Source organism: Protopterus annectens, chromosome 4.part0 (genome assembly GCF_019279795.1).
Source record: "Protopterus annectens isolate FY-2018-M chromosome 4.part0, PAN1.0, whole genome shotgun sequence".
NCBI classification, from domain to species: domain Eukaryota; kingdom Metazoa; phylum Chordata; order Ceratodontiformes; family Protopteridae; genus Protopterus; species Protopterus annectens.
The window spans coordinates 1,491,962,059-1,491,987,525 of NC_056733.1; the positions used below are offsets into that span (position 1 = coordinate 1,491,962,059).

The 25,467-nt window shown below is 40.3% G+C and overlaps 1 protein-coding gene across 1 annotated transcript in view; it reads left to right on the forward strand.

The window, feature by feature from the left end:
• ADAM19 (ADAM metallopeptidase domain 19) overlaps positions 1-25,467 on the forward strand; it is a 1,509,956-nt gene that overhangs the window by 1,293,122 nt on the left and 191,367 nt on the right. Inside the window, exon 17 of the mRNA XM_044069332.1 lies at positions 8,266-8,343. Coding sequence (XP_043925267.1) covers positions 8,266-8,343 — 78 coding nt within the window. The remainder of the gene's footprint in view (positions 1-8,265; positions 8,344-25,467) is intronic.

Genomic DNA, 25,467 nt, shown 5'->3' on the forward strand with positions numbered 1-25,467 from the left:
AAAAATAAAATGCTCATTTGCTTAACTAACATAATATGATTTAATGCACACTCATTTAATGAGATCATGAAGTAATGATTTTTTATTGGTTGGTTTTTAATCATATGAGACTATATAATGTGTAATTTTGGAAGTATGTGTTTGTCTGATGAAGTCTTACGTTTTTATGTAGACGAAAACGCACACTGGATTTACAAAGCGTTTACGTTTCATTTGGAGTTATTTTTGCATCAGTTAATAAAGTGATACGTTCGGCACTTGGAGGACTGTTTCCGTGTTTTTGGATTTAATGATTTAAGAAGTGCATTATATTAAAATTATTATTATTATTATTATTATGTGTTTACCATTACTCCGTATTTCCAACCTCTAATTCCAAAGCTCAAATTCATTAAATATTTGCTTTCAGTATTCAGGGAAGACACATGTATGTACAGCCAAAATGAAATATTGAAATTTCTTATACATTTTTATATTGGTCATCTTTCTAAACTTCCTTTTTTCTTCCACTTTGAGTTTGCATTAATTCACCAGCTCTCCCCAGTGAGAGACTAGAGGAATGTACCTGGCTACCTGCCCAGCGAATAAGCTCCATTAAAGCTCCTCCAGGAAGAGGGAATTTAACTCTGCCACCATTCTCTAGGCAGCACCTGCTCTAAAACCTGCCGCATGTATGTACTTCTAGTGCCGCTATTTGTTTGTCACAAGATAACGCTCTGCCTCGTGGCTGCCAGCAGCTTGCCTTACTCAACACCCTCCTCTCACCAGTGTCCGTTTCTATTTTCCCACATTATTTTCTTCATTTCGACTAGCCTGTACTGAATAGCTATTACAATATACAACCACTAGATGGCAGTATAAGTCTGCTTTCCCCTCTCTAGTTGTAATCCAGTCTGTAGGGAATTAACTTCTCTAAAGCTTACTATCCACTCCCTTGAATCTACCTCAAGTAATCATATCTGTCCTACCCTGTGTTTCTTTCCTGTTTTCTTACATCCTCCTGCTCTTCAAACACTGACCCCTGTAGTGTTTTGACAATACTAACCTATACACATTTGTTTTTCACACTATCTGGACTCACTATATTTCTACAGAATCTATCAAATCCATCCTTTTACATCCTACTATTTTCCTTCTCCACTAGAAGGGCTCAGCTAACCCTGGGAGTGGTCCCAAATGAGCTTACTGATTGTTTTTCTCCTGGCTTTCTTTCTCCTTTGTTCTTCCCGCTCCGTTCGCCCTACGGGCTCACTCCGCTCCCCTACCCTACCCCCAATTCCCACCCACCCACAGGGGTCCTACACTTATACAGAGTTAGCCCAACCTACTTCCTCCTCCACCAATAAGAACCTACTTCCTTAAAACAACGTACAAACCCCACCCACACTTACAAACTTACAAACTCCACCCACACTTACTTGCATCAATCTAACTTACTCCTTACACATAACTATCACCTGCACCTTACTACACTCTTATCACTCACTATGAACAGTTCTAGCATGAATACATCATACATCCTACTCTACTCCTTCATACTGCTAAACACACTCCTCATCTCTTACTCCCTCACCTACCTTGAAAACAGAAAATTATTTCTATCCCATCCAACACTAAAAAAGGCCACTACCCATCTTATAAACACACCTCTAGTTCACAGCAACATAACATCAACATCCCCCTACCTCTCACCTCACTACCACAGAACAGTTCATATCAAATTTTTCCAAAACTGGAAACCTTTTACAATTTCTTCAAGACATCCCATAAACACACATAGTCACCAACAGCTACTATGCCTTTATGGCAACATTCACCCTAATCCTGGCCCAAACCATGACCAACCCATTATGCCAACTAACAACCCTACTGATCTTATTAATCCTATAACCAAGACCAATACTCTCCAGATTGCTCATCTCAATATTCGGAGCCTAAACAATAAAATAACCCAACTACATGCTCTCCTAGACCTCTACTCCTTTGATATCCTATGCCTAACTGAAACCTGGCTAAAAGTAGACACCAAGAACAATGACATACTTCCACCAGGTTATAACATCATAAGACTTGATCGTCAGATCAAAAAGGGCGGAGGAGTAGCAATACTCTACAAAACTGAACTATTAGTTACCTTAGTAGAGTCTAGACCACCTTCACTCAACAACAGTGAAATCTTAATCACCAAACTAGAAATTAATAAAAATAAATCCATTTACATCATTTGTGGTTATATCCCTCCAGGTAACAATATCATTAGCCTAGAAAACCTACTGAACTGGCTCTCAACCTCTTTCCCTCAGGAAACTATACTATTAGGTGACTTTAATATTGATTGGAACTGTTGTATTTCCCAATTTCCAACCTCTCACATCAACCTCTATGGCTTTACTCAGACTATTACCATTCCAACCCGAATAAATAAAACCAGTTCCAAACAGAGTATCCTGGACTGGATCCTAGTTAACACTAACCCTATGTGTTATATCACAGGTACACTACCTGATAATATCAGTGACCATCAAATCACTTTTATCAACTGACAAAAAGCCCCATCCCCACCAATACTCAACTCAGAACTAATAGGAACAAAACTAACTTCAACATACACAACTTCCTATTAGAGCTAAAAGCTTGCAACTGGTCTCCTCTGAAATATTTGCCTCTAGATGAAGCTGTCTCTTACTTTAACAAGACATTCATTCAAATCCTTGACCACCATGCCCCTACAAGAGTAACAAGAACCAAAACAAAGCCTGCTCCTTGGCTATCCAAAGAAACCAAACAGAAAATGTTACATAGAAATAGAACATGGGACAAATGGAGAGCTACCAAAAAACAGCTGACCATATGTCCTTTAAACAACTTAGAAATCAAACAAAGAAACTGATAGTCACTGATAAAAGAAATTACTACTCAAAAGTCCAAAATGCACAACATCAAAACCCCCAAAAATTCTGGAGTGGCATCAACAAATTACTGCACCCAGGTAACTCCAAAACACCTACACCCTCAAACCTCACTCAAACTTCCCCAATTCAAATTGCTGATGCATTTAACTCATTTTTCAAAGATACTGTTACTTCCCTAGCTTCATCCCTATCCCCACCATCCACACAAGCACCCAACTCCCTAAACAATAATCCCCCCTCATTTAAACTACAACCAGTCTCAACAGATCTCATTCATAAATTACTTACCAAGCTAAAACCTTGCACCCCTTCAGCTGACCTCATTCCAGCCGAATACCTACAGATTGCAGCCAAACCACTGGCCTTCCCTGTCTCTATTTTAATCAATCGTACCATAACAGAAGGCTGTATCCCAATCCTTTGGAAAGTCTCTCATATCATCCCATTACATAAAGGTGGCAACTTAAATGACCTCTCTAACTTCCGTCCCATAGCCTTACTTTCCCCTTTAGCAAAAATCATGGAAAGATGCATACATAGGCAATTACTTAATCACCTCCTCCAAAACAATCTCCTTGCAGACAGTCAACATGGTTTTAGACCTCATCACAGTACTACTACTGCGCTCTTGTCTTTCACTGACCATATTAATAGAAATCGGAATAATAACTTACTGTCCTCTGCTCTATTCCTAGACCTCTCTAAAGCCTTTGATATGGTCAACCACACTCTCTTACTTAGCATCTTGAAATCTCTTGCTTTGGACGCTCAGGCTATCCAGTGGTTCGATTCCTACTTAAATAATAGACAACAAGCAGTGCGATGGGAAAATCACTTATCATCTCTTCTTCCTATCAAAATAGGTGTACCACAAGGCTCAATTCTTGGACCTCTCCTCTTTTCTATTTTCATAAACAACCTAGATAAGTCCCTTCCTCAATCAATCTGTATTCAATATGCTGATGATTCAACACTCATATGCTCAGCTTCTTCCATTAATGACCTTCAAAATATCACTCAAAAAGCTTTCATAGCAGCCGAAAACTGGTTCCAACAACATTGCCTCTTACTGAATCCAAAAGACTAAACTATTACTATTCGCTCCATCACATAAGTCATCCTCTCTCTCCTTCAATATATCCTCTAACAATGGCACCATAATATCCCCTGATCCTACAACCAAACTTCTTGGTGTCACAATAGACCACAACCTCAACTTTGATTCCCATGTTAGCTTAACTATCAAGTCAGTCAATAGAAAACTTGGATCTCTCTACAGAATTAAAGCCTTCCTCACTCCCTCAGCCAGAATTACTTTAGCACAGACCCATCTACTCTCTACCCTATTTTATGCCTCTCCAATCTATACAAACCTAACAAAAAGTAACCTCAACAAACTAGCAACAGCTTACCATAACATAGCCAGATTTGCAACAGGAGCCCCATTTCGCACTCCACCATTGCTCTAATCTCAAACAGCTAGGCTGGCTAGAATTACAAAATCATATACGACTTCTGCAACTGACCATTACCCACAAAATCTTTCATCAGCCCACTAATACCACTATACTCCGTTCCCTTATTACCCCATATAAAAACATCTCTTCCCTATGCTCTGCTACCAAACTACTAGCTGCCTCCAACAAATCCAACAACAAAGCTGGGGATAGTCTGTTCTCCAACTGTACTGCACCCATCTGGAACAAACTTCCAAGTGAACTTATGTCTAATACCTCTCTACCAACTTTCAAGAAGCATTTAAAATCATGGCTTTATTCCCAGTGGCTCTGCCCATGTTCTAACCCTGACTAATCCTCGTTGGTTCCATGCCTTTTCCTCTCTCCTGCTAGCTATAACAAGATATTCTCTTACTGTTTCTTTACTTCTCTTTTAATCTTGGATTCTCAATACCACTATGATGGATGGATGTTTAAAAGAAGAATCTAATGTACTTATTCCTGTTGATGCTACTAGTAGTTTTAGACTTTTATGAAAATGTTATGCACTACAGTCTGTCTGTTAAATACACCATCTGTACAACTATGTTTGTAAAATTATGTCTTAATGTGGAGCTTTTCTACCCAGGCCTCTACTGAAAATGGACATTAATCCAGCTAGACTAGCCCGGTCAACAAATGTAAAATAAAAAATAAAAAAAATAAATAAATGTATCCCATGTTTTGTGTTCTGGCCAGATTATATATCTATGCCTTGTCTGGTTCCTTATCACTGAAATGAATCCCAGAAAAACACATTCTGACACAGCAAAAATAAATAATGAAATCCAGTAAATCTGAACTGTGAAAAGAATGGAAACTAACAAAGCCAGACTAAAGGAATATAAAAATCGAGCACTACAGAAACAGAAAAATAAATATACATGTTAAAAAAAGAAACTAAAAACGGATAATTTAGGGGGTCTATGTTCCCTCGTCAGACTCAAATGTGGGAGATTTGCTCCGGTTTCATAAATATACTAACTTTTCGAGCAGAGGGTATACTTTATGTAATCAATAAACCATGTATTTCATTCTCACAAATTCAGAATTCTAAGCACTTGCTGAACACGTCATTTGCCCTTTCTGAGTATTTATTGTTTGTAAATTTATGAAAGCTTAATGAGAAGAGACGCAGGAGGACTGTAATGATTTTGGAGTTGACACTGGCTGTATTTAAGATTAAATGTTAAGGCTTTCTTTGGGAGGGTTTCATGGTTTCAGGAGGCTGCCTTCCTCTGCAGGTGAATGGAAACTTCGCCAGTGCAAAGTTGTTTTTATATATACACAAGGCTGCATTCTAAATGACGAGAGTTTCATTTCGGCTGAGCTGTTTGAATTGTGATTCTGAGAATGGTTGAAGCTTGGCTGGTAATGGTGCCTTGACAAAGTTTCTGTTGAATAACAACCCATCACTATCACACATACCTCTCAACTCGCACAAAGTCCTCATTTTTGCTTCATATGTTTGATCAGTTCTTCATAAAATTTGTGATTTTCTGGCAAGTCATCAGGTATTGAAGTCACTAAATAATAACAGGCATTTGAGTTTCAGACTTCATATCCTTCAGAAAAATGCATGACAACACAAAAAGAGTAATATTTAAAACTGCCATTATTTTGGGGTCTTTGTCCCCATTTTTTGGCTTTGTCCAGACTTTTTATGCTAAGAGGTTGAGAGGTGTGACATCACGTCACTCAATGTCTTACAAACACCCTGACTTAAGTTCTCTGACTTTCTCAGTCTCATAGTATATAGTCATTAATATTATGTGGGCTGCTTTCCTCCCCACACCCCCTTTATAATATACCGTAAGCTCAGATTCTAGCAAAGTAACACATTAGAAAATGTCAGGAATGACCATAATAATCCATTTTATGACTTGTGGCATTCAGTAACTGATTCAGATATGTGATTATTGTAAGTTAGTTCAAGGTCAATAAAATAACATTGCTTGGTGTTGTGTATGCTGTTGGGGATTAATAGCAATTTCATAAGAAATATTTTTATTCCTAATTGTCTGGGAGGAGAGAGGAAGATAAAGTTCACTTCCCCTGACTGGCTCATTCATGTAATTTTAGATGCAAGAAAATTGTTTTCTTTAGTTCATTTTGCATAGCTTGTGGCTGTTTCTGCTTTATGTACACATCAACTTACATGTATATACACACATTAGGAGCTGGTGATGTGCAGTTTGTTTATTAAATTTCTAGGCTGAGTAGGTTTTGTTTCTGAAATCTTCACTTTTCAGATGTGTCATTATGGTACACACTGAATAGCAAACATTATGATTACAGGCCATTTAAGGGAAGGGTAATATAACACCATGCACGAGGCCAAAAGCAGAAAAACAAACATACCATAAATTAACAGAAACAGTCTTTTCCAGGGGTAGGGTGAGCCAATCCCGCCATAATGCCATTAATAAAATATATAAACTATGACACTGTGTAAATTCAGGGAGAGAGGGAAATATATCTGATTTTACAGTTCATAGGTCCATAGGTGTTTACTAGGCTAACGACCACGAGGGCCTTTTTAAGCCTATCCCAAATCTGTGATGAATTCTGATACCCTTGATAAGAGTAAGCATGGGCCTGGGAAATGAATTATTTACAGATTACCTGTAACCATTAGAGACACAGGTGCCAAACAAGGGATGAATTTCTGGTTTCCCATCCAATTGTCCAAGTTGCAGTTGAATTGGATTAGGGAGGAACTCTGTTTCACGTGGATGGGGAGCCTGTTCCATAGATGGGGTAATCTCTGGGATACGTACCTATCTCTCCAGCAGGTACTGTTTATATCACAGGCAAGGTTTAAGTCTTTAAAATGGGTAATTCTGATACTGTTTGTTTTGTGGATATGCAGGAGGTCCATTAGAGTGGGGTCTGACAATGCCCTGTATGTCAGGCATAGCTCTCCCCTCAAAAGCCTGTAGGAGACATAACACAGGGATAGGGCTTTAAGGCAGTCTGCATAGAACATATTACCTATGCCCTGTATTCTTTTAGTGAGGAACCTCTGTGGGCGTTCCAGTTGTTGGATATGCCTGGATAGGTACATACTAAAGGGGGCATTGTACTCAATGATAGGTCTGATGAATGCTGAATACAGTGGAACAATGGCTTCCTTGGACTTAGATGCCATTCCTTTGTTTATAAGTTAAACAGTATAGAATGATTTCCTCACCACTGTAGACACGTGATTTATTTTCTCAATAAATAATAATAAATTAATAAAAATATTCTTGATATGATATTCTTCACTCATATGTCCTTCTTTAAAGGTAATATGAGGAATCTGAGGGTTAGTTTTAAAAAGGTGTTTGCTATATTTAAGTACTTACATTTAATAATGGATATTCCTTAAAAGTCCCAAATTAATGGTATTCTGATAAAAGCAAAAGTCATTTTTGTTGCTTTTATTTAGTAAGCTGTCCTTAAGTGTATTATGTTTCATGCTGTGTGTAGATCTATGGCTGCAGATTACTTGAATTCACTCTGATTATTATTTATACCATGTCTGTTTAATAAGTGCTGATGCAAAAGTGTATACATGTGTGACTTTAAGAGACTGTTTTACTAATAGATATTACTGTACCAGCTCAAACAGTGGCACTAATTGTAATAATTTATGAGATATACCTGACATACTTCTATACATATTCAAATGTTTTTTATTTGCATCTCTCTCTCATATATATATATGTGTGTGTGTGTGTGTGTGTGTGTGTGTGTGTGTGTGTGTGTGTGTGTGTGTGTGTGTGTGTGTGTGTGTATAGCAGTCTTGTAGCAATATACTTTCCTCTATAGTAAATGCCATCTGCTAATATATATGTACTTTTCTCCTACAGATCTGTATTGAAGGTTCTTGCAGAAATTCTTCCTTTCTTCAGATTGAGGAGTGCTTAATAAAATGTCATGGTCATGGGGTATGTGTGTAAACTATCATTTTTTATTTCAAGCAAAGGTTCTTTGAGAAAGTTAATATATAGGATATATTAAAAATATAAAAATAATCTGATCTGCTAGGAGACATTTGCTACAAATATGTGAGTTTTTTTATTGTACATTAAAGCCAGTGATAAACAGAAATATCTTCTATGATTGTGGCCATCTCCTCCGTTTTCCATTTTGTGCCACTAATATCTATCCAGTAGCTGTGTTGCAGAATTTTTATCACCCTACTAAAATGTTAGCACCCTCAATGCTGAGTGGTGACACACTGAAAAAAAAAAATAAACACCAAAAATGCAGGAGAAGAGTAAATATCAAAAGTTTTTCCTTCTTCTTTAAACTTATTTTTTTTAGCGGGGGGGGGGGGGCTTGTATCCTTCATGTGTGAGAGGCAAACCCTCACACCTCGTGAACTTATATATATATATATATATATATATATATATATATATATATATATATATATATATATATATATACCAGCTCAGAGGTTTCTGAGACATGGCAATCGCAGACTTAATAATGTAAGTCTGTTTTTCAGCTATTCAGTCTCCATATTACACGATTCCCTAAAGCAGGCCCTGACATTTCAAAGGGTGACCAGAATTTTGTTTTACAGGTAAAAGTACCATGAAAGTTTTTTGGATATCATGAATTTTGTTTTGCATAACCTGACTATGATCTCAATATTGCACTGGGAAAAATATCAAGATGAAACGTTTACAACTGGCAACAATGGGTAACTTCACACAGTACGATAAGATATCCCTTGAGCAGATTCCAAACTTGGAGCTCCATGCCATCTGTATGCACAGTGTTCTATCATCAAAATTCAGGCATTCCCATCTGTCACCACCCTGGCATCACTTCTCTGTAATGGGTGGTGCTTCTTTGTGCCGTAGTTAGTTCTTTAACCTGTGGAACTGTATTTGTTGTGTGACTGACTTAATAATGTGTTGTGCCCTGCATATTTTCTTACTTTTTTTAATCAGAGTTTTGATGCTGGATTTGTTCACCTCACTTTTCATAATCTGGACAGAAGCACTCTTCCACCAGATATGAATGTGGAAGATGGATTCCACAACAAGACAGCTACAATGATTGCCTGTTTGCTTGGTGCTTCATTTCAGTATCTGATGCTTTTCTGTTATTATAAGTTCAGTCCAGCCACATCATTGCTAACTTATGTTTGCTTATTTAGTTGGTTTCATACATTTATGGTAAATGTTTACTGCTAGATTGGTTTAATTAAGTGTGTCATATTAGTACCTAACTTGGTTATTTGTTCTCATTCAGAAGTAATTCTGACTAGTCATGAATGTCCTTTGCCTGCCACCTGCTCTGACTTGTCAGAGATTATTCTCCACTGTTCCCTTCTCTTCATACTCACTCAGTTATTGTCTGGAGCAGTCAGCCCCCCAAGACACACACAGCTTCAGGGTTTGTAGCTTCTGGATGACATCTTACACACTGGTCAGCTGCTTAACTCCCACACAAGCACTGTCAGTGACAGTAGTAACTCCACTGCCCTCTGACCCTTGCTGTTGGTAAACATAACAATGCCCTACTAGCTCACCCCTCCTAGAAGCAACCACGAGTCACCCACTCAGCTTCCTATCCTAGGTACTGTTGACCAGTTTGGCCCTAACTCGTACCACCAACCAAAGTACTGTCCTTGAGATTTTATACTCTGCTGGTTACTGTACTGCTACCAATACTACACATTGTGAGTAAAGAGTTGTTACACAGACCGTACCTCAATTGCATAATGCTCCAGAACATTTCCAGAACTTCAGTGCATCAAAGCTTATCTCAGAAAACTATTTCTGAGTATCAGAAAACTATTTGAGTATTCATATCTCAGAATCATACTCAATAATCAAACTCCATGAAAACACTGGCAACACATATGCACAGTTATTCACTCAGTTTCCCTAGTAGGATGCAGAGTAACTGGCATGACTTTATAAAATGTAAACAGAGGTCTATGTCAGTAAGCCATTAACTATTATTTGCAAGGAGTCCAAATGTGTTTCCCAGTGATGCTTGTCTTCTATATGTTACAATTATACAAACATTTGTTCTATACTTCAGTCAGCAAATTCAATTAAAAGGTACAAACTCCCCCCATAAAATTCACAATCTGTTCTTTATAAAGTGAAGCAAGTTCCTTCCCAAAAATCCATATATCCCCACTACATAAATTATTCAGCACTAAGTTTGGGCCTTCTGAGAGGAAAAGGTAATACATATCTTTTTCTAAAGTACTCAAATATTCTATGCTTTTTGTATGATATATTAAATTGCAAGTGCACCAAATTGATCTCCTCAATCCTGACTGCTCTGAATTTTTCTGTCAAGTACATGTAACACCTAAGCATAGGTACTCACAAGGGAACAGATATTTGAGGAGTCACATGACTCACAAAGTAGAAACAGTGCCTCTACAGGAGGAAGTGGTAACCCTACTGCCTCATCTATGTGGAGTCCCCCCTTATTTTATTATTCTCACTCCAAAGTTAATCTGACTTGGAGAAATAGCATACACTATGCAAATAATATAATGTTTTCCTCTTTCTCCAAGTTGGTTTGACCTCAGAGAAGGAATATTACACAGAAACAGGAAGTAAAATAAATCACTATAATTTACGCACATGAAAAGGGAATTAATGCACATCTCTGAAGATATATGCCCAGAGGAAAACAATCCAGGCAAACAGACATGAAACAGTTGAAGAGATTATATTTTACTGCCTCCCAGATATGTATCCAACTTTTGGTGAACTATTTTTCCAAAATCATTTCTGTCAATTTATTCCGTGTTTTGACAAACAGACATACCCCTAATTATTCAGAAAGAAAGCAAAATTACTGGTCTACATATAAATGGATACACTGTGATTTTGAACATATTTACAGACAATATTATTCTATCCTTTTTATCCATGTTAATCTTACTATCCTGACTACTATCTGTAGTTTGAAATGGGGTCCATCTTAGTAATGTGTGGTAACTCTAACCCTGTACCTTCGCTTAAAAAAAAAAAAAAAACTTTCTGTAACACTATCACTACACAAGACAGGCTCAGACACAAACTATGCACTAAGAAGCACATAAAACACTAAAGCTATCCCCTTATCTAGCCCTTACTTGAACCTTAAACCTTCAGCACTTGTGTAGACACATTCCCAGTCCTAATACCAACCCACTTACCTCTGTCCACATTCTGAACTGTCTACATTATGAACAGCAGATGTGTGTGTGTGTGTGTGTGTGTGTGTGTGTGTGTGTGTGTGTGTGTGTGTGTGTGTGTGTGTGTGTGTGTGTATTATAGTGAAGAAAGTTTCAGGGGGTATAGGTTCATAGTCAAGTACTAGGCAATCAGTCCGCAGACTATTACACACCTAGCCAATAACCAGACAGTGACCAAAGGTGAGAATCAAATGCTGTAGCTTGCACCTGTGAAGTAAACAGCTTAACTGTTATGCCAAATCCCAGTATACGCAAACTGTGATTCACGATTGGTATTTATTCTGAACAGGTGTTTGAGTTTTACAGACCCTGTTGCAGGAAAAATCTTTTCATAATGGCCAACCAGTTTGCTCTTGAAGGGATATACAGTGGTGTTCTGAATGACTAGTAAAAGAGAGAAAAGCTGCAATTTGTTTCAAGTCAGTTTTAGATGCAGTTTATTGGACTGAAATCCTCACACACTAAACTTTTATAGGGGCAGGTTTTCCTCCATGGATTCATTACTCAAGAATCATGGACAAATCCAAAAATAAAGAGGGGCAAAGTCCTCAGATTAGGGACATTTTTTTTAAATATTACTTTAATTCACTTAAAATGTTAGTAGAACAACGGGTGTATATTTTCCTAAAGCGTAAGCGGTATGAAACACTAATGTCTGACATTATTCATTGTAATCCTCAGTGATTCATCAAAAAGTGAAAAAAAATACAAGGGGGAGTAAAGCACAACGTCAGGGAATTGGCAGTCCCAGTAGGTGCTGAGGCCTGGAGTAAACAGCACATTGTATAATGTGAAATGGAGGAATCAAGGAAGCACAATGTTACCATAGGGATGCCAACCTTAATAACAAATTCAAACCTGCTCCTTAAATATAATAGTGTTAATACTGGATTCCACAGACAATATGGGTTTGATTTAAAATTATAATCAATTTATTAAGACAGAAGGTTTGTAAAGGAGTTATTTATTTATCTTTTTTTTTGAAGCTTGCATTTTCACCTCCTGAAATAAAAGCATGGGAACACAGTATAAATATTAGGACATGGACTGCCTCTATTTCCTTGCCTAGGAACTAGGGCTGTGGAAATGCAAGGAAATAAAAGCACCAAGACAGAAATTTAATTAACATATCCCGCTATGTTTGTAACAGTGAAGGTGGAAGATGGGAGTCAGTACTTACAAAGTAAGTATGTAAAGGTGCAGTTCCCTTGAGTACACTTTAGATTTATAAACATCCGGATGGGACTGTCACAATTTCACTGCCTGGGAAATGGGGCACCATACCTAGACAGAAGGTATGTGAAGTAGCTAATATGATTTGGAGCTGAATTTCTCTTGCCTGGAGTAAACATTTGGGTTCATTTTATAGGGACTGCCGCTATTTCACTACCTTCATTGAAAGAGAGTGTCCAGTCCTTCATACTTGTCAGCTGTGCAGATTTTTGCAGAATGTCCAGATTTTCCCTCATATATTTGGTCTGATCCTCAAAATGTGTGTTTTTCTGGTAAATTGTCCAAACCATCAAGTTGAAGGAGGTACCGAGCATCTAGTAACCAAAGAAAAAATCATTAGTTAGTATCCCAGTCCTGGTAAAATTCTTCCTCATTCTTAAGTGCGGTGAATGAAATATACGAGTCAACATTCTGTGTTAAAATTTTCCTCTTTATTAATTCAGTTAGGTGAGCGCAATTCTGTTACATTGAGGAAGCAAGGTTGCAAGTTTACCTAGCTGGTGTCTATTACAGTAAGCGTGTTTGCAAAGTGTCCATAATAATAATCTAGAACAGTAAGAACCACTATTTGACATATTTACTCACTGTTTTAGATTGTTATTAGGGACACTTTGCAAACATCCTTATTGTAATAGACATCAGCTAGGTAAACTTGCAATCTTGATTCCTCAATGTAACAAAATTGTGCTCACCTACCTGAATTAATAAAGAGAAAGATTTTAACACAGAAAGACGACTCGTGTTTCTTTCACCGTAGAAGCATTTAAGAACGAGGAAGAATTTTGCTAGGCATGTGATTCTAACCAATGATTTTTTTCTTTGATTACTAGATGCTTGGTACCTCTTTCAACTTGCTGGTCTGGACAATATAGGCTCCCTATCATTCCAAGCTTCAGATTTACTGAGATTTTGTTGATCCACCAATGTGGATATCTTAGCATGAAAGAGATTAGGGTATACGCAAGGCCACTGTTCGAGTGGTCCACATAGTGAATGTTGGTTTAAGTTTTTTGGCAAATCACTAATGACTGAAGTCACTAAATAATGGCATAAATTTAAGTTTCAGGTTTCACATCCCTCAGAAAATTCATGAGAACACAAATCCTATTATTTTAGCACTAAATTCAAAAGGACAATATTTAAAATCTGTCTCTATTTCTGGTCATTTGCCCCCCTATTATTTTAACCTTTCTCCAGATTTTTTGCACTAAGAGGTTGTGAGGCATGGTATTCCTTCAGAACTATAAATTATTGTGTACTCTTTGCATGTTGCATGGTGTTTCTTTGCTCATTTCTCTTAAAACTACATTTAATTGCTATTCAGCCACTAATATTTAATGTTATCAAAGTAAATGTTAAATATCTTAAGTTGTATCATTAAGAGTAATACATACTGGAACAACAAAATGTCTCATATATGATGTACCTTTGAGTCAATAGGCAGTTCCCAGTATTTTAGTTAGTTGTCTTCAGAAGCATACCTAGGGTGGGGCAAAATGGGCAGCCACTCCAGGTGCAAGATGTTAGGAGTTGCGCTCGGCAGAAGTTGATTAGTCAAGTCTGCATTTATTTCAATACTGGCATTTCTTACTGCTGGTACGGAAATGCTGCTTTTATACTTAGGCCTGAAATGAAGTGTTTGCTTAAGTGTATAGCCGGCTTTAGGCATAGGCATAGGCCTCCTAGGGCTCCACTCTAGCAGGGGTGCTTTTCCATCAGAAAAGAGGTGCCTGAAAAGGATCAAAACCCTGTCACCCACAATGTCATTTTCAGAGTGGACAAGTGGGGATGGTTGAGAGACCCCTTGTCCTGTGTGAGGAGATCCAACCGGTGAGGTAATTTATGATGATTGCCCCTGGCCATATGCATTAAAAGGAGGAACCAATGCCATCTCAGCCAAATGTGAGTCACTAGCAAGATTTTTGGTGAGTCCAGCTGAATCTTCTGCAGGACTCTTGGAAGTAGAGGAAGAGGAGAGAAAGCATAAAGAAACCTCCCCTTCCAAGGAAAGCATAGGGCATTTCTTTATTTTTTGTAGTAAAGAAATTCTTTCTTTAAATTGTGTTGAATAAATACAGGAAAACCTGAAGAAAAAAGTAATCTGGATGGCATAGTTAGAAAAGGATGGGGGCACTGGGTGGCGTGGGAGCGCTGTGGATTCCTTTTGCCTAGGGCACTTGTTGACTAAAGGCCATTCTTGCTTCAGTGCTTCTCTTGTGGTATAACTTGTAACAAACTGCTTGCCACATAGCAAGCAGTTCATTACATAGGTTCATAGGTTGGTACTAGGCTATCAGCCCTAGGGCTTATACAAGCCTAGCCATAACAATTCCCTGGCTATTTCTTCCCACACTATTTACTTCCCTGGACCCCTGTCTAGCAGGGCGACTGACGTGATCCCCGGGGTGAATTTCCTTTTTCCCATCCAATCGTCAAGGTTCCTTTTGAAGAGGACCAAAGAGGCACTCTGCTTGACATGTATGGGCAATCTATTCCAGAGTCTGGGGAGTCTCTGGGTCAGGAATCTATCCCTCCAGCATGTTTTGTTTATTGTGATGACAAGGTTTAGATCCCTGGAGCGTGTGGCTCTGAGGGATTGGGATTTCTTTAAGTGTAGCATGTCCAACAGCTCTGGGTTTGACATGGCCTTGTATGTTAAGCAAAGATCGCCTCTGAGTAGACGATATGCGACAGAGTATAGCTGGAGTTTTTTAAGGTGGTCAGCATAGGGCATCTGCTTTAGGCCTGTGATTCTTTTAGTGAGGTATTTCTGTGGCCTTTCCAGTTGTTGCAGATGTCTTGAGAGGTACATACCAAACGGGGCATTGTATTCTATAATGGGTCTAATGAGGGATGAGTACAGTGGGACAATGACCTCCTTTTTTCTGGATGAAAAGCCCTCAGTGATGAGGTGTGCCACATAGAAGGATTTCCTGACTGTTGTGGTGATGTGGTTATCGAAGGTGAGACCAGTGTCCACCTGTGTCCCTAAGTCTCTTATCAAACTTTCGGTGTTTAGTGTACTGCCACCTATATGGTAATTCACGGATACATGTTTTTTCCCAAAGGGGATAACTATACATTTCTTGGCATTGAGCTTGAGCCCATGGCTCTGGCACCAAGCATCTGTTTTTGTAAGGCCCTTTTGTAGAGTATCCACATCTTTTGGGGATTCAATAATGGCTCCCAGTTTGCAGTCATCTGCAAACTTTGTTATCCAGAGTCCCTTAGTGTTGGCCTGTACTTCAGAGAAGTAGATGCCAAACAAGAGCGGTCCCAGGACTGTACCCTGAGGTACTCCACTTGTCACTTGTCTGGATTTGGAGTCGGCTACTTTTACAGTGTGGGTTCTATCAGTAAGCCAGTTAGCAACCCATTGGGTGACGTAGGGATTAATGCCCAGCTTAGTAAGTTTATCTATGATTCCAGAGTGGGGGATGGTGTCAAAGGCCTTGGCAAGGTCTAGATAGGCTGTGTGGACCACCTTACCCTTGTACATGACTCTGGAGACTGATTCGAAGAAGTCAGTCAAGTTCAGAAGACAAGATCGGCCCTTCACGAACCCAAACTGGGTGGGGTCCAGTGTTTGAAGGTTGCCAATGTCTTTGTTTATAAGTTCCATGATAATACGCTCCATGGCCTTGGAGATAAGGCTTGTCAGACTGATGGGATGGTAGTTTCCAGGATCCAAGGTGGATCCCCCCTTGTGGAGTGGGATAACTGTAGCTGTGCCCCACTCAATGGGCACAAACCTGAAGTGAGGCTATGATTAAACATGACACTTAGGTGAGGTGCCAGTTCATATTGTAGTTCATGTAGTACACATCCCGGGATGTCATCTGGTCCCATGGATGCTGTATTCTTAGCTTTGGAGAGTGCGTTTTTTACCTGTGTGGCCGTTATTACCGGAATTTGGCAATCTTCCGGTATTGAGATGGGCCATTTAGGGGGTGAGAGGGGGGTGAAGTTGGCACTGAATCGATCTGCCAGGATATTAGCAAAATCCTTGGGATCAGTATATTTAATGCCATTCTGTTTTAGCTCAGAGCAGATCTGAGCATTGCCATTTAGATTCTTGACATAGTTATAGAATGCCTCGTTGTTGTCTTTGGAATCTTTGACAATTTTATTTTCATAACTAGCTTTGGAGGATTTTATGAGAGATCTCAGTTTCTTACTGAGGCTGATAAGGAAGTTTTTTGCATCCTGGGATTTTCCTCTTTTCTGCAACAGTTTCTTCCTTTTGTTGTAAAGTTTGTTTATGGCAGGGGACCACCAGATTGGCTTCTTTTTTTTGGATGAGAGCATCTTGGTTCTGTTTGGGATGGCACAATTTATGCATGAGTGGATGTGCTCGTACAGTGCCTTAGTGTAGGATTCAGCAGTTGAACTTTCAGCTCCTGTCTGCATGGGTGTCATGAAGTTTGTCACTTCTGACTTGAGTAGCATGAAGTTGGCTTTGGAGAAGTTTTTTATGGAGGTTTCCTTACTGGGGGGTGGGGGTGGAATGTGGATGTTAAGGGTAATTAGCTTATGGTCAGACGTGATTAACGAGGGGGTGACCATAGGTGTGGAGCATCGATTTCCCATGTTGGTAATGACCAGGTCTAGGATATTGGAGCCCCTGGTGGGACTATGGATTAGTTGATCCAGGGCATTGGAATTTATGAATTCCAAGAACCGTTGGGCAAAGGTGTTGGTACATGAGTAGCTTTCCCAGTTAATGGCAGGGTAGTTAAAATCACCCAATATTAGGGTGTTTGGTTCTATCTTAATATTTTCCAGTATGTTTAGAAAGGTGTAGTGAAAATCTTGGGGTATGGTGGGGGATCTGTAGCAAGCTACAATTTGGATTGCAGTCTTACCTAGTGTTAGTTGCACCTGGAGAATTTCAGACGCATTGTGTTGGGCAACTAGCCTGGTGGTGTGAATATCCTTGGTGAATATTGACACTCCTCCACCTTTAGTGTTTCGGTCCTGCTTTGGTGGCCGAAAAGTGTGGTAAGAGTTGTAGCCTGGTATTGCAGGGGTGCTCTCTGGAGCCTTGAACCAGGTCTCAGTTACTGCACAGATATCGATGTTCTCCATTTTTAGGAGTGCCTCGAGAGAGATTACAGTTTTACAAAGCAGAAAATATTTTTATTTCCTCTCTGCTTAAATTTGAGTGGGAGTCAGATTTGGCCATGGTTCTGGGTGCTAGATAAGCTAGCTACTGCTGTGGTTGTCTTGCCAAGTTTCTCTGCTAGAACTTGTTGGAGATATAGGCAAAAACTGCCAGCTGGTTTACACTGTGCTACAAACAGTAAAAATTCTGACCCTACCTGTTTTTTTCTGGCATAAACCTTCCACATCACTGAGCTGATTGAGAACAACGTGTCTATGTATGCTCTGATTGACTCCCACTGAGAGTCAGATGTGGGGCCTACATCACTGTCTTCACACACCTCATTCCCAGCTAATTCACCCTGTACTACATTTATGGCCTCATAGCCAATCCCTCCTTACTATTAGAAGTGAATTTCCCAAGACTTGTCTGCATTGTACACCTATAGTAGGATTATGTAAAATCTTACCATAACAGTAGATGTCCTTCTCTTCACTGTTGCAGTATTTGATACAGAAGGGATATTCTGCACCGGGCAGCCCGTCACTTAACCAGTACAAATAAGCTTAAAAAAGCTCCTGTTTGCACTATACATCACATTTATGATCCCCACACAGAATGTAGGGCATAAAAGGGACATATGGATGCAACTACCTAGAACTGAATTGCCCCAAAAGAGAACAGTCGTCATAGGACAAAGGAGTCCATGCGCATCCAGAAGGAAAAAATGCAGAAAAGACAAGAGTGTGATGGAGGAGGGAGCGAATACTGCAGCAGCAAAGAGAAGAGTGTCTATTGTTATGGTAAGATATTACATAACTGTACTATGTCCTTCTATATTACTGTTGCAGTATTTGATAGAGAAGGGAGAATAAAAAAGCTCAAAAACAGAAAGGGAGGTGGAAGACTGAGAAGAGCCTTCAACAATCCCACACAAAATGGTTTCAGCAAAACCTGCTGTGGCCCTAGAAACCATATTCAACTTATAATGCTTAGTAAAGGTATGCACAGAACACCATGTGGCAACTACAAGGAGGAAACTGGTGTCCAACCCCATGAAGAAAGCACCAGAAGACGCAAAGTGAGTTCTAACAGAAGCAGACAGAGATTTGCCATGACAGAAATAACAAAAGAAAATGGCCTTAGATATCCCGGAGGAGATGGTTTGCTTAGAAGCAGCCAAATCAATGACCTGGGATGAAAGGAAACAAAAAGCTGATCAGATTTACGAATAGTCCTAGTTTTATCCAAATAGTACCTCAGTTGTCCGTGCAAATCTAAGGTATGCAGGACTCTCTCAGTAACTGACTAAGGAGAAGGGGAAAAGGAAGGGACTTGTACCAACTGATTCAAGGACAATGCATTGACTACCTTGGGCATAAAAGTAGGATTAATATGAAGGGACATCCTGTCCCCATGAAAAACCAAAAAAGGTGGAATTGCCATAATGGCCCGGAGCTCAGAAACCCTCCAAGCAGTAGTAAGAGCCAGCAACAAAACAGTCTTTCAGATACAGTGTTGCAAAGAAGCAGAATCTGCCAGTCAAAAAGAGCCTGAGTAAATTTTTCCAAAACAAAATTAAGGTCCCAAGGAGGAGGAGGAATAGGCTTTCTTGGAGGCCTAATATGCAGGATGCCTTGAAGAAATTGCTTGACCTCATAACAAGACATAAAATGAGGATTCAAGTGCAGAACAGCAGAAATGGCTGACAAAAGGACCTTCACAGAAGAATAGGCCAAACCAGACTGGAGAAATTCACACAAATAAGAGAGGACCAGAGAGCCCCCCCCCCCCCCACACACACACACACTGAAAAATGGTCCAGGTCATGAACATGGCACCAGGCCGAAAATCTCTTCCATTTGGACATATAATATTGGATGGTTGAGAGTTTTCTTGCCTCCTGTAAAACCCTGAGCACATCATCATAAAAGAGGTGCCTGAAAGGGATCAAAACCCTGTCACCCACAATGTCATTTTCAGAGTGGACAAGTGGGGATGGATGAGAGACCCCTTGTCCTGTGTGAGGAGATCTAACCGGTGAGGTAATTTATGATGATTGCCCCTGGCCATATGCATTAAAAGGGGGAACCAATGCCATCTCAGCCAAACGTGAGTCACTAGCAAGATTTTTGGTGAGTCCAGCTGAATCTTCTGCAGGACTCTTGGAAGTAGAGGAAGAGGAGAGAAAGCATAAAGAAACCTACCCTTCCAAGGAAGGCATAGGGCATCCAACTTCCAAGCCAGATGGCATTCCACTCTGGAACAGAAGAGAGGAAGCTGCCTGTTCAGAGTGGGGGCAAAAAAATCTACATGAGGAATATCCCACCAATGGACAATGTCCAGAGATATGTCTCTGTGAAGCATCCATTTGTGAGCCTGTGTTTTGGACCTGCTCAGAGAGTCTGCCTCAAGATTGTGCTCTGAAGCAATGTATACTGCCTGAAGAGTTAACTGATAATTGAGCCACTTCCCAAGTCTGAAGCACCATCCTGCAGAGGAGGCAAGATTTCATTCCCCCCTGCTTGTTGGCATACTAAATCACTGTAGTGTTGTCTGTGTATATCTTCAAGGGGCCCAGAAAGAACATGGGGTGAAAATCCTGAAGGGCCAGAATTAGAGCCCTCATCTCTTTGATGTTGATATGGTCTGATTTCTGATGGGAAGGCCAAAGACCCTAAACTTTCAGGTGACCAAAAGATGCCCCCACCCCATGTCCGAGGCATTGGCGAACAGCTCTTGAGAAGGGACTGGAGGCCGAAAGGGCCAGCCTGGGTTGCGAGCAAACTGTCAAATCCACCACTCAAATTCCAGCTTGAGACAGGGAAAGAGAGGTACACTGAAAGTCAGAGGGTAATGATGCTGGAGCCAAATAACTTGAGGTATCATTGAAGCTTCTGCATATGCAGTCTGGCAAGAGGAAGCATTGGAATAGAGTAGGCCATGAAACCCAGGACCTGAAGAAACTCCCTGCCTGGCATGGCAGTCGGATGAAGAAGAGACTGAAAGAAGGCTGTCAATGATAACACATTTGGAGGTGGAAGTGAGGCCAACATTGGCACCATCTGAATCTTGCATCTGAGATACGTATGATCCTGAGAGGGAGTCAGGATGGATTTTTGGAAGTTGATAATAAACCCCAGACTTTGAAGAAGAGAGATGGTGGACTGCAGATCTTGCAACAATCAATTGGGAGAAGGTGCCTGAAGCAACAGGTCATCTAGATAAGGAAAAATCTGATTGACTTGGAGCTTGCAGAAGGCAATCACAGGAGCTAGGTATTTTGTGAATACTCTTGGGACAGTAGAGAGGCCAAAGGGCAAAGCAGAGTACTGAAAATGAAAGGAAGACACAGAGAAAAGCAAAAATATCCTGAAGAGAGCATGAATAGGGGCTATGAAGGCAAGCTTCTTTCAGATCCAAGGACACCTGAAAAGCCTGGGGTAACAAAAGAGGAAACAGAGTTTGAAAAGTAAGCATCTGTAAAGAAAGGATCTCAAAAAAGGTGTTCAGCCGGCAGAAATCCAAAATAGGTCTCCAAGTGCTGTCCTTTTGAAGAAACAGGAACATCCTGGAATAAAATCCTTTTCCCACTCGAGAAGAGGGGGAAACAGGTTAAATGGTCCCTTGGTTCAACAAGGATCCTAGAACCTCTGGGAACTGAGGAGGTTGAGGAATCCCAGAAAAAGGAGGGAGAGATTTTCATACCATGAAGTAACACTGACAGATGATAGAAAGAACCCAAGAGTCTGAAGTGATGAGACACCAATTTGGAAGACAAAGGGAAAGTCGAAGTGACAAAAGAACCTGGACTAAAGGCAGGGGGTGAATTGTCAAAGAGAAGCAGGCTTATCAGATAAAGGAGGCTTCTGGGCCACAGAAATCCAAGAAGCCTTAGCAGAGGGGGCCCACCTCCGATTCTTCCTGTCCTTAGAAGCCTGACAGGGTTGCCTGTGAACAAAGGCAGACCTAGAAGGATAATTCCTCTAAAACTTAAGGATAGGCGAGACAAAAGTATGTTTAAGGTCTTGCAAGGATTTGTCTTTCTCATGAAGAGACTTAAAAATGTCAGCAGTAGCAGTTCCAAAAAGATGAGTATTATTCAAAGCAGCATCCGACAACTTGACCTTAATGTCCTGAGGAAGAGACTGGAGATGTAAGAATAACATTTCATGATGGACCCAAAATCCACAGCTCTAGAAGAGAGGTCAGAAGCATCATAGCTACACTTAATAGAGTGGCAAGCCACTTAAGAAGCAGAACCTAAAAAAAGATAAGGCAGAGGATTTGCCATGAGAATCAGGGAGTGCAGACAGAACCTGACAAGCTTGAGCAATCAAGGCCAGAGCATACCTGGTCATGTGTGTCTGGTAATTAATAGCCCTAAAGGCCATTGTAAAAGCAGGGTAAACTTTCTTGCCAATCCTCTCCATTGCCCTACTATCCTTATCAGAAGGCAAAAATTTGGAAGAGGGCAAAAGTTTAGAAGGTTTGTCAGAAGAGACTGACACCACAGCAGGATCAGAAGAAGGACATTTAAATAAAAATAGACAATCCTCTGGAACCTTATAGAACCTATCAGGTTTCTTAGGAGCAGGAGGCTAAGAATCAGGAGACTTGCAAGCAGCAATGAAAGTATCTAACAAGGCAGCCAACACAGGAGAAACTGCCAGTAGTTTGAGTATCCACCTGAAGCAACTCATAATATAATATAATATAATATAATATAATATAATATAATATAATATAATATATTCTCTGCATAATCTGCTGTGGTGCAGCAGTAGCATTGTTGCCTCACAGCAAGAGGTTCTTCCATTCGATTCTCGGCTGGAGTGGAGGGAGTGCCTTCTGTGTGGAGTCTGCTTGTCCTCCCCATGGTTGAGTGGGCGTTCGAAAGACATGTGTAAATGAGCGTGCCTTCATTGAAGGTTGAACGTTGAGCTGGCACCTTGATGTTCATGAAAATCTACTGCCAATCATTAGCGGACCGGAGTTGCGCTGTGGCGACCCCTAACCGGGAAAAGCCGAAAGACAACAACAACATAATATATTCTCTGCATATTTGACACTTGAGAAAAATCCCACTTAAAGAATTCCATCATCCTAGCAATTGTGTCCCCAAAGGACAATTCTTTGAAAGGAGACTCAGGGTTAACAGATTCTTGTTCATAAGAATCATAAGCCAAAGATGAAGGCATCTGTGAAGAGTAGTACAAAGACCTCTCACCAGACAAGGAATCCTCATCCAAGGAATCTGGTTCCCTAAACCATTTAGAAGGGGTAGAGGTCCTGTGAAACCCCTTGAGGAGGCTTTAGGGCCATTATGGCAGAGAACAAGCTCTGAGTAAACTCCTGCCATTCCATTCGAGGATCCATAGACTGACCGATACATGCTTAAGTTGTTGCCTTTTCTTAGAGGGGGCATCAGCCCGAACAAATATGGGAGGTTCCAACCCCTGGTGAGATTCAAGAAGAAAACCTGGAACTTCCTCCCTGACCAATATCTGTGGAATCCCTCTAGGACCCTCTGAGATAATCAACAGCAGTTCCCCCTCGAGGTCCAGAGCAGATGCCTGCAAAACCTCAATGGGCATGTGAAAAGATGGATCCATGCCAACCTCCATCAGGGTCATAGCAACCTCCATCAGGGTCATAGCAGAAGAATCTGACATAAACACCGAATTATCTACAGAGCTATTATCTGCTTCTAGAGGGACGTCCAGTGAAGGTTGAACAGCTAAAGAATCCATCCAAGACTTCTTTGCCTTCTTCTTCTTACCTAGTAGGAGTATCTCAGGGTTGAAGGAATCTGCCCATACCTCTCAACCTGGAAGCATCAGAAATCTGGACAAAAGCCCATGAAAAGAAGGTACAACTGGCCAAATATCTGGATGCTAATAACATAAAATTTGTGTGCATAATTATGTAACCCTGTCCACTCCAATGGAATTGTAGGATACCAGCATTCACACTAGACCGACAGACATATACAATGAAACACACACACAGACATTCAAAGCACAGAAAGACAGACAGACACACACATATAGGTTCATAGGTTCATACTAGGCTATCTGCCCTAGGGCATTTATAAGCCTTGCCAGAATGTGTTTGGCTTTCGCCACCCATTTTAAATTTATTTTGCTATGCCCTTTTACGAGGTTAGTATACTGTGCCACTGTCTAACAGTGACACAGAAGTGATACCCGGGGTAAACCTACAATCTCCCATCCACTCATCAAGATTCCTCTTGAAGAGAGTCAGTGAGGGACTCTGCCTAACCTGGACTGGGATTTTATTGAAGAGTGAAGGGAGCCTCTGGGTTATGAATCTGTCCCTCCAGCATGTCCTATTTATTTCAGTGCTGAGGTTCAAGTCTCTCGAGCGTGTAGCTCGATGGGATTTGGATTTTCTGAGGTGCAGCATGTCCATTAATTCCGGGTTGGACATTGCTTTATACGTCAGGCACAGATCGCCTCTGAACAGGCGGTATGCCACTGGGTAGAGCTGGAGTTTCTTTAACCGGGCAGCATATGGCATCTGTTTGAGCCCTTTGATCCTCTTGGTGAGGTACTTTTGGGGTCTTTCCAGTTGCTGCAGGTGCCTGGTAAGGTACATCCCAAAAGGGGCATTGTACTCAATTATGGGCTTGATGAGGGATGAGTAAAGAGGCACGATGACCTCCCCTGATCTAGATGTGAATCCCTTCATGATTAGGTGGGCTATATAAAATATTTTTCTAACCACTTTGGCCACGTGGTTGTCAAATGAGAGATTGCTATCAACTTGGGTCCCCAGGTCACTAATTACTTCTTCTGTACTTAATGGATTACCACCTATGTGGTAATTTGTGGGCACTTTGTTTTTGACAAGGGGATGACTATACACACACACAAACTCATTTGCACTTTGTTGGGTGAGCACATCCTCAGATATGTCCTTTTATGAACTTGAACCCCCTAAAACCCCCTTATTGCCTCTGATTTTGTTGCTTAATGGTGCTTCATTCATTGCTACGTAGTTCTCAACCTCTGAGAGCAAGAAATCTGGGCAAAGACAGAAACAATGGGGACAAAAGCCCCAAAACAGGGACATTTTTTTAAATATTGCTCTTACGAACTTAGAAAGTTGCTAGAATAACAGGTCGTGCATTAGCATGAATTTTATGAAGGGTATGAAGTCTGAATTTCAAATGACTGTCATTATTTTCTGACTTTAATCCTCGATAACTTGGAAATGATTTGCCAGAAAACCACAATTTTATGAGTAACAGGCCAGAAATATGAGACAAACATCTGGACATTCTGTGAAAATCTGTACAGTTGAAAGTTGTTGAGATTTTTGCAGCATGCCAAGACTTTTGCCTCATAGTTTTGGTCACTTCCTTATCAAATTTATGATTTTCTGGCAAATCACTGAAGATTAAAGTCACTAAAGTATGACAGACATTTGAGTTTTAAGCTTCATGTACTTCAGAAAATGTAGGCTAATGCAAAACCAGTTATT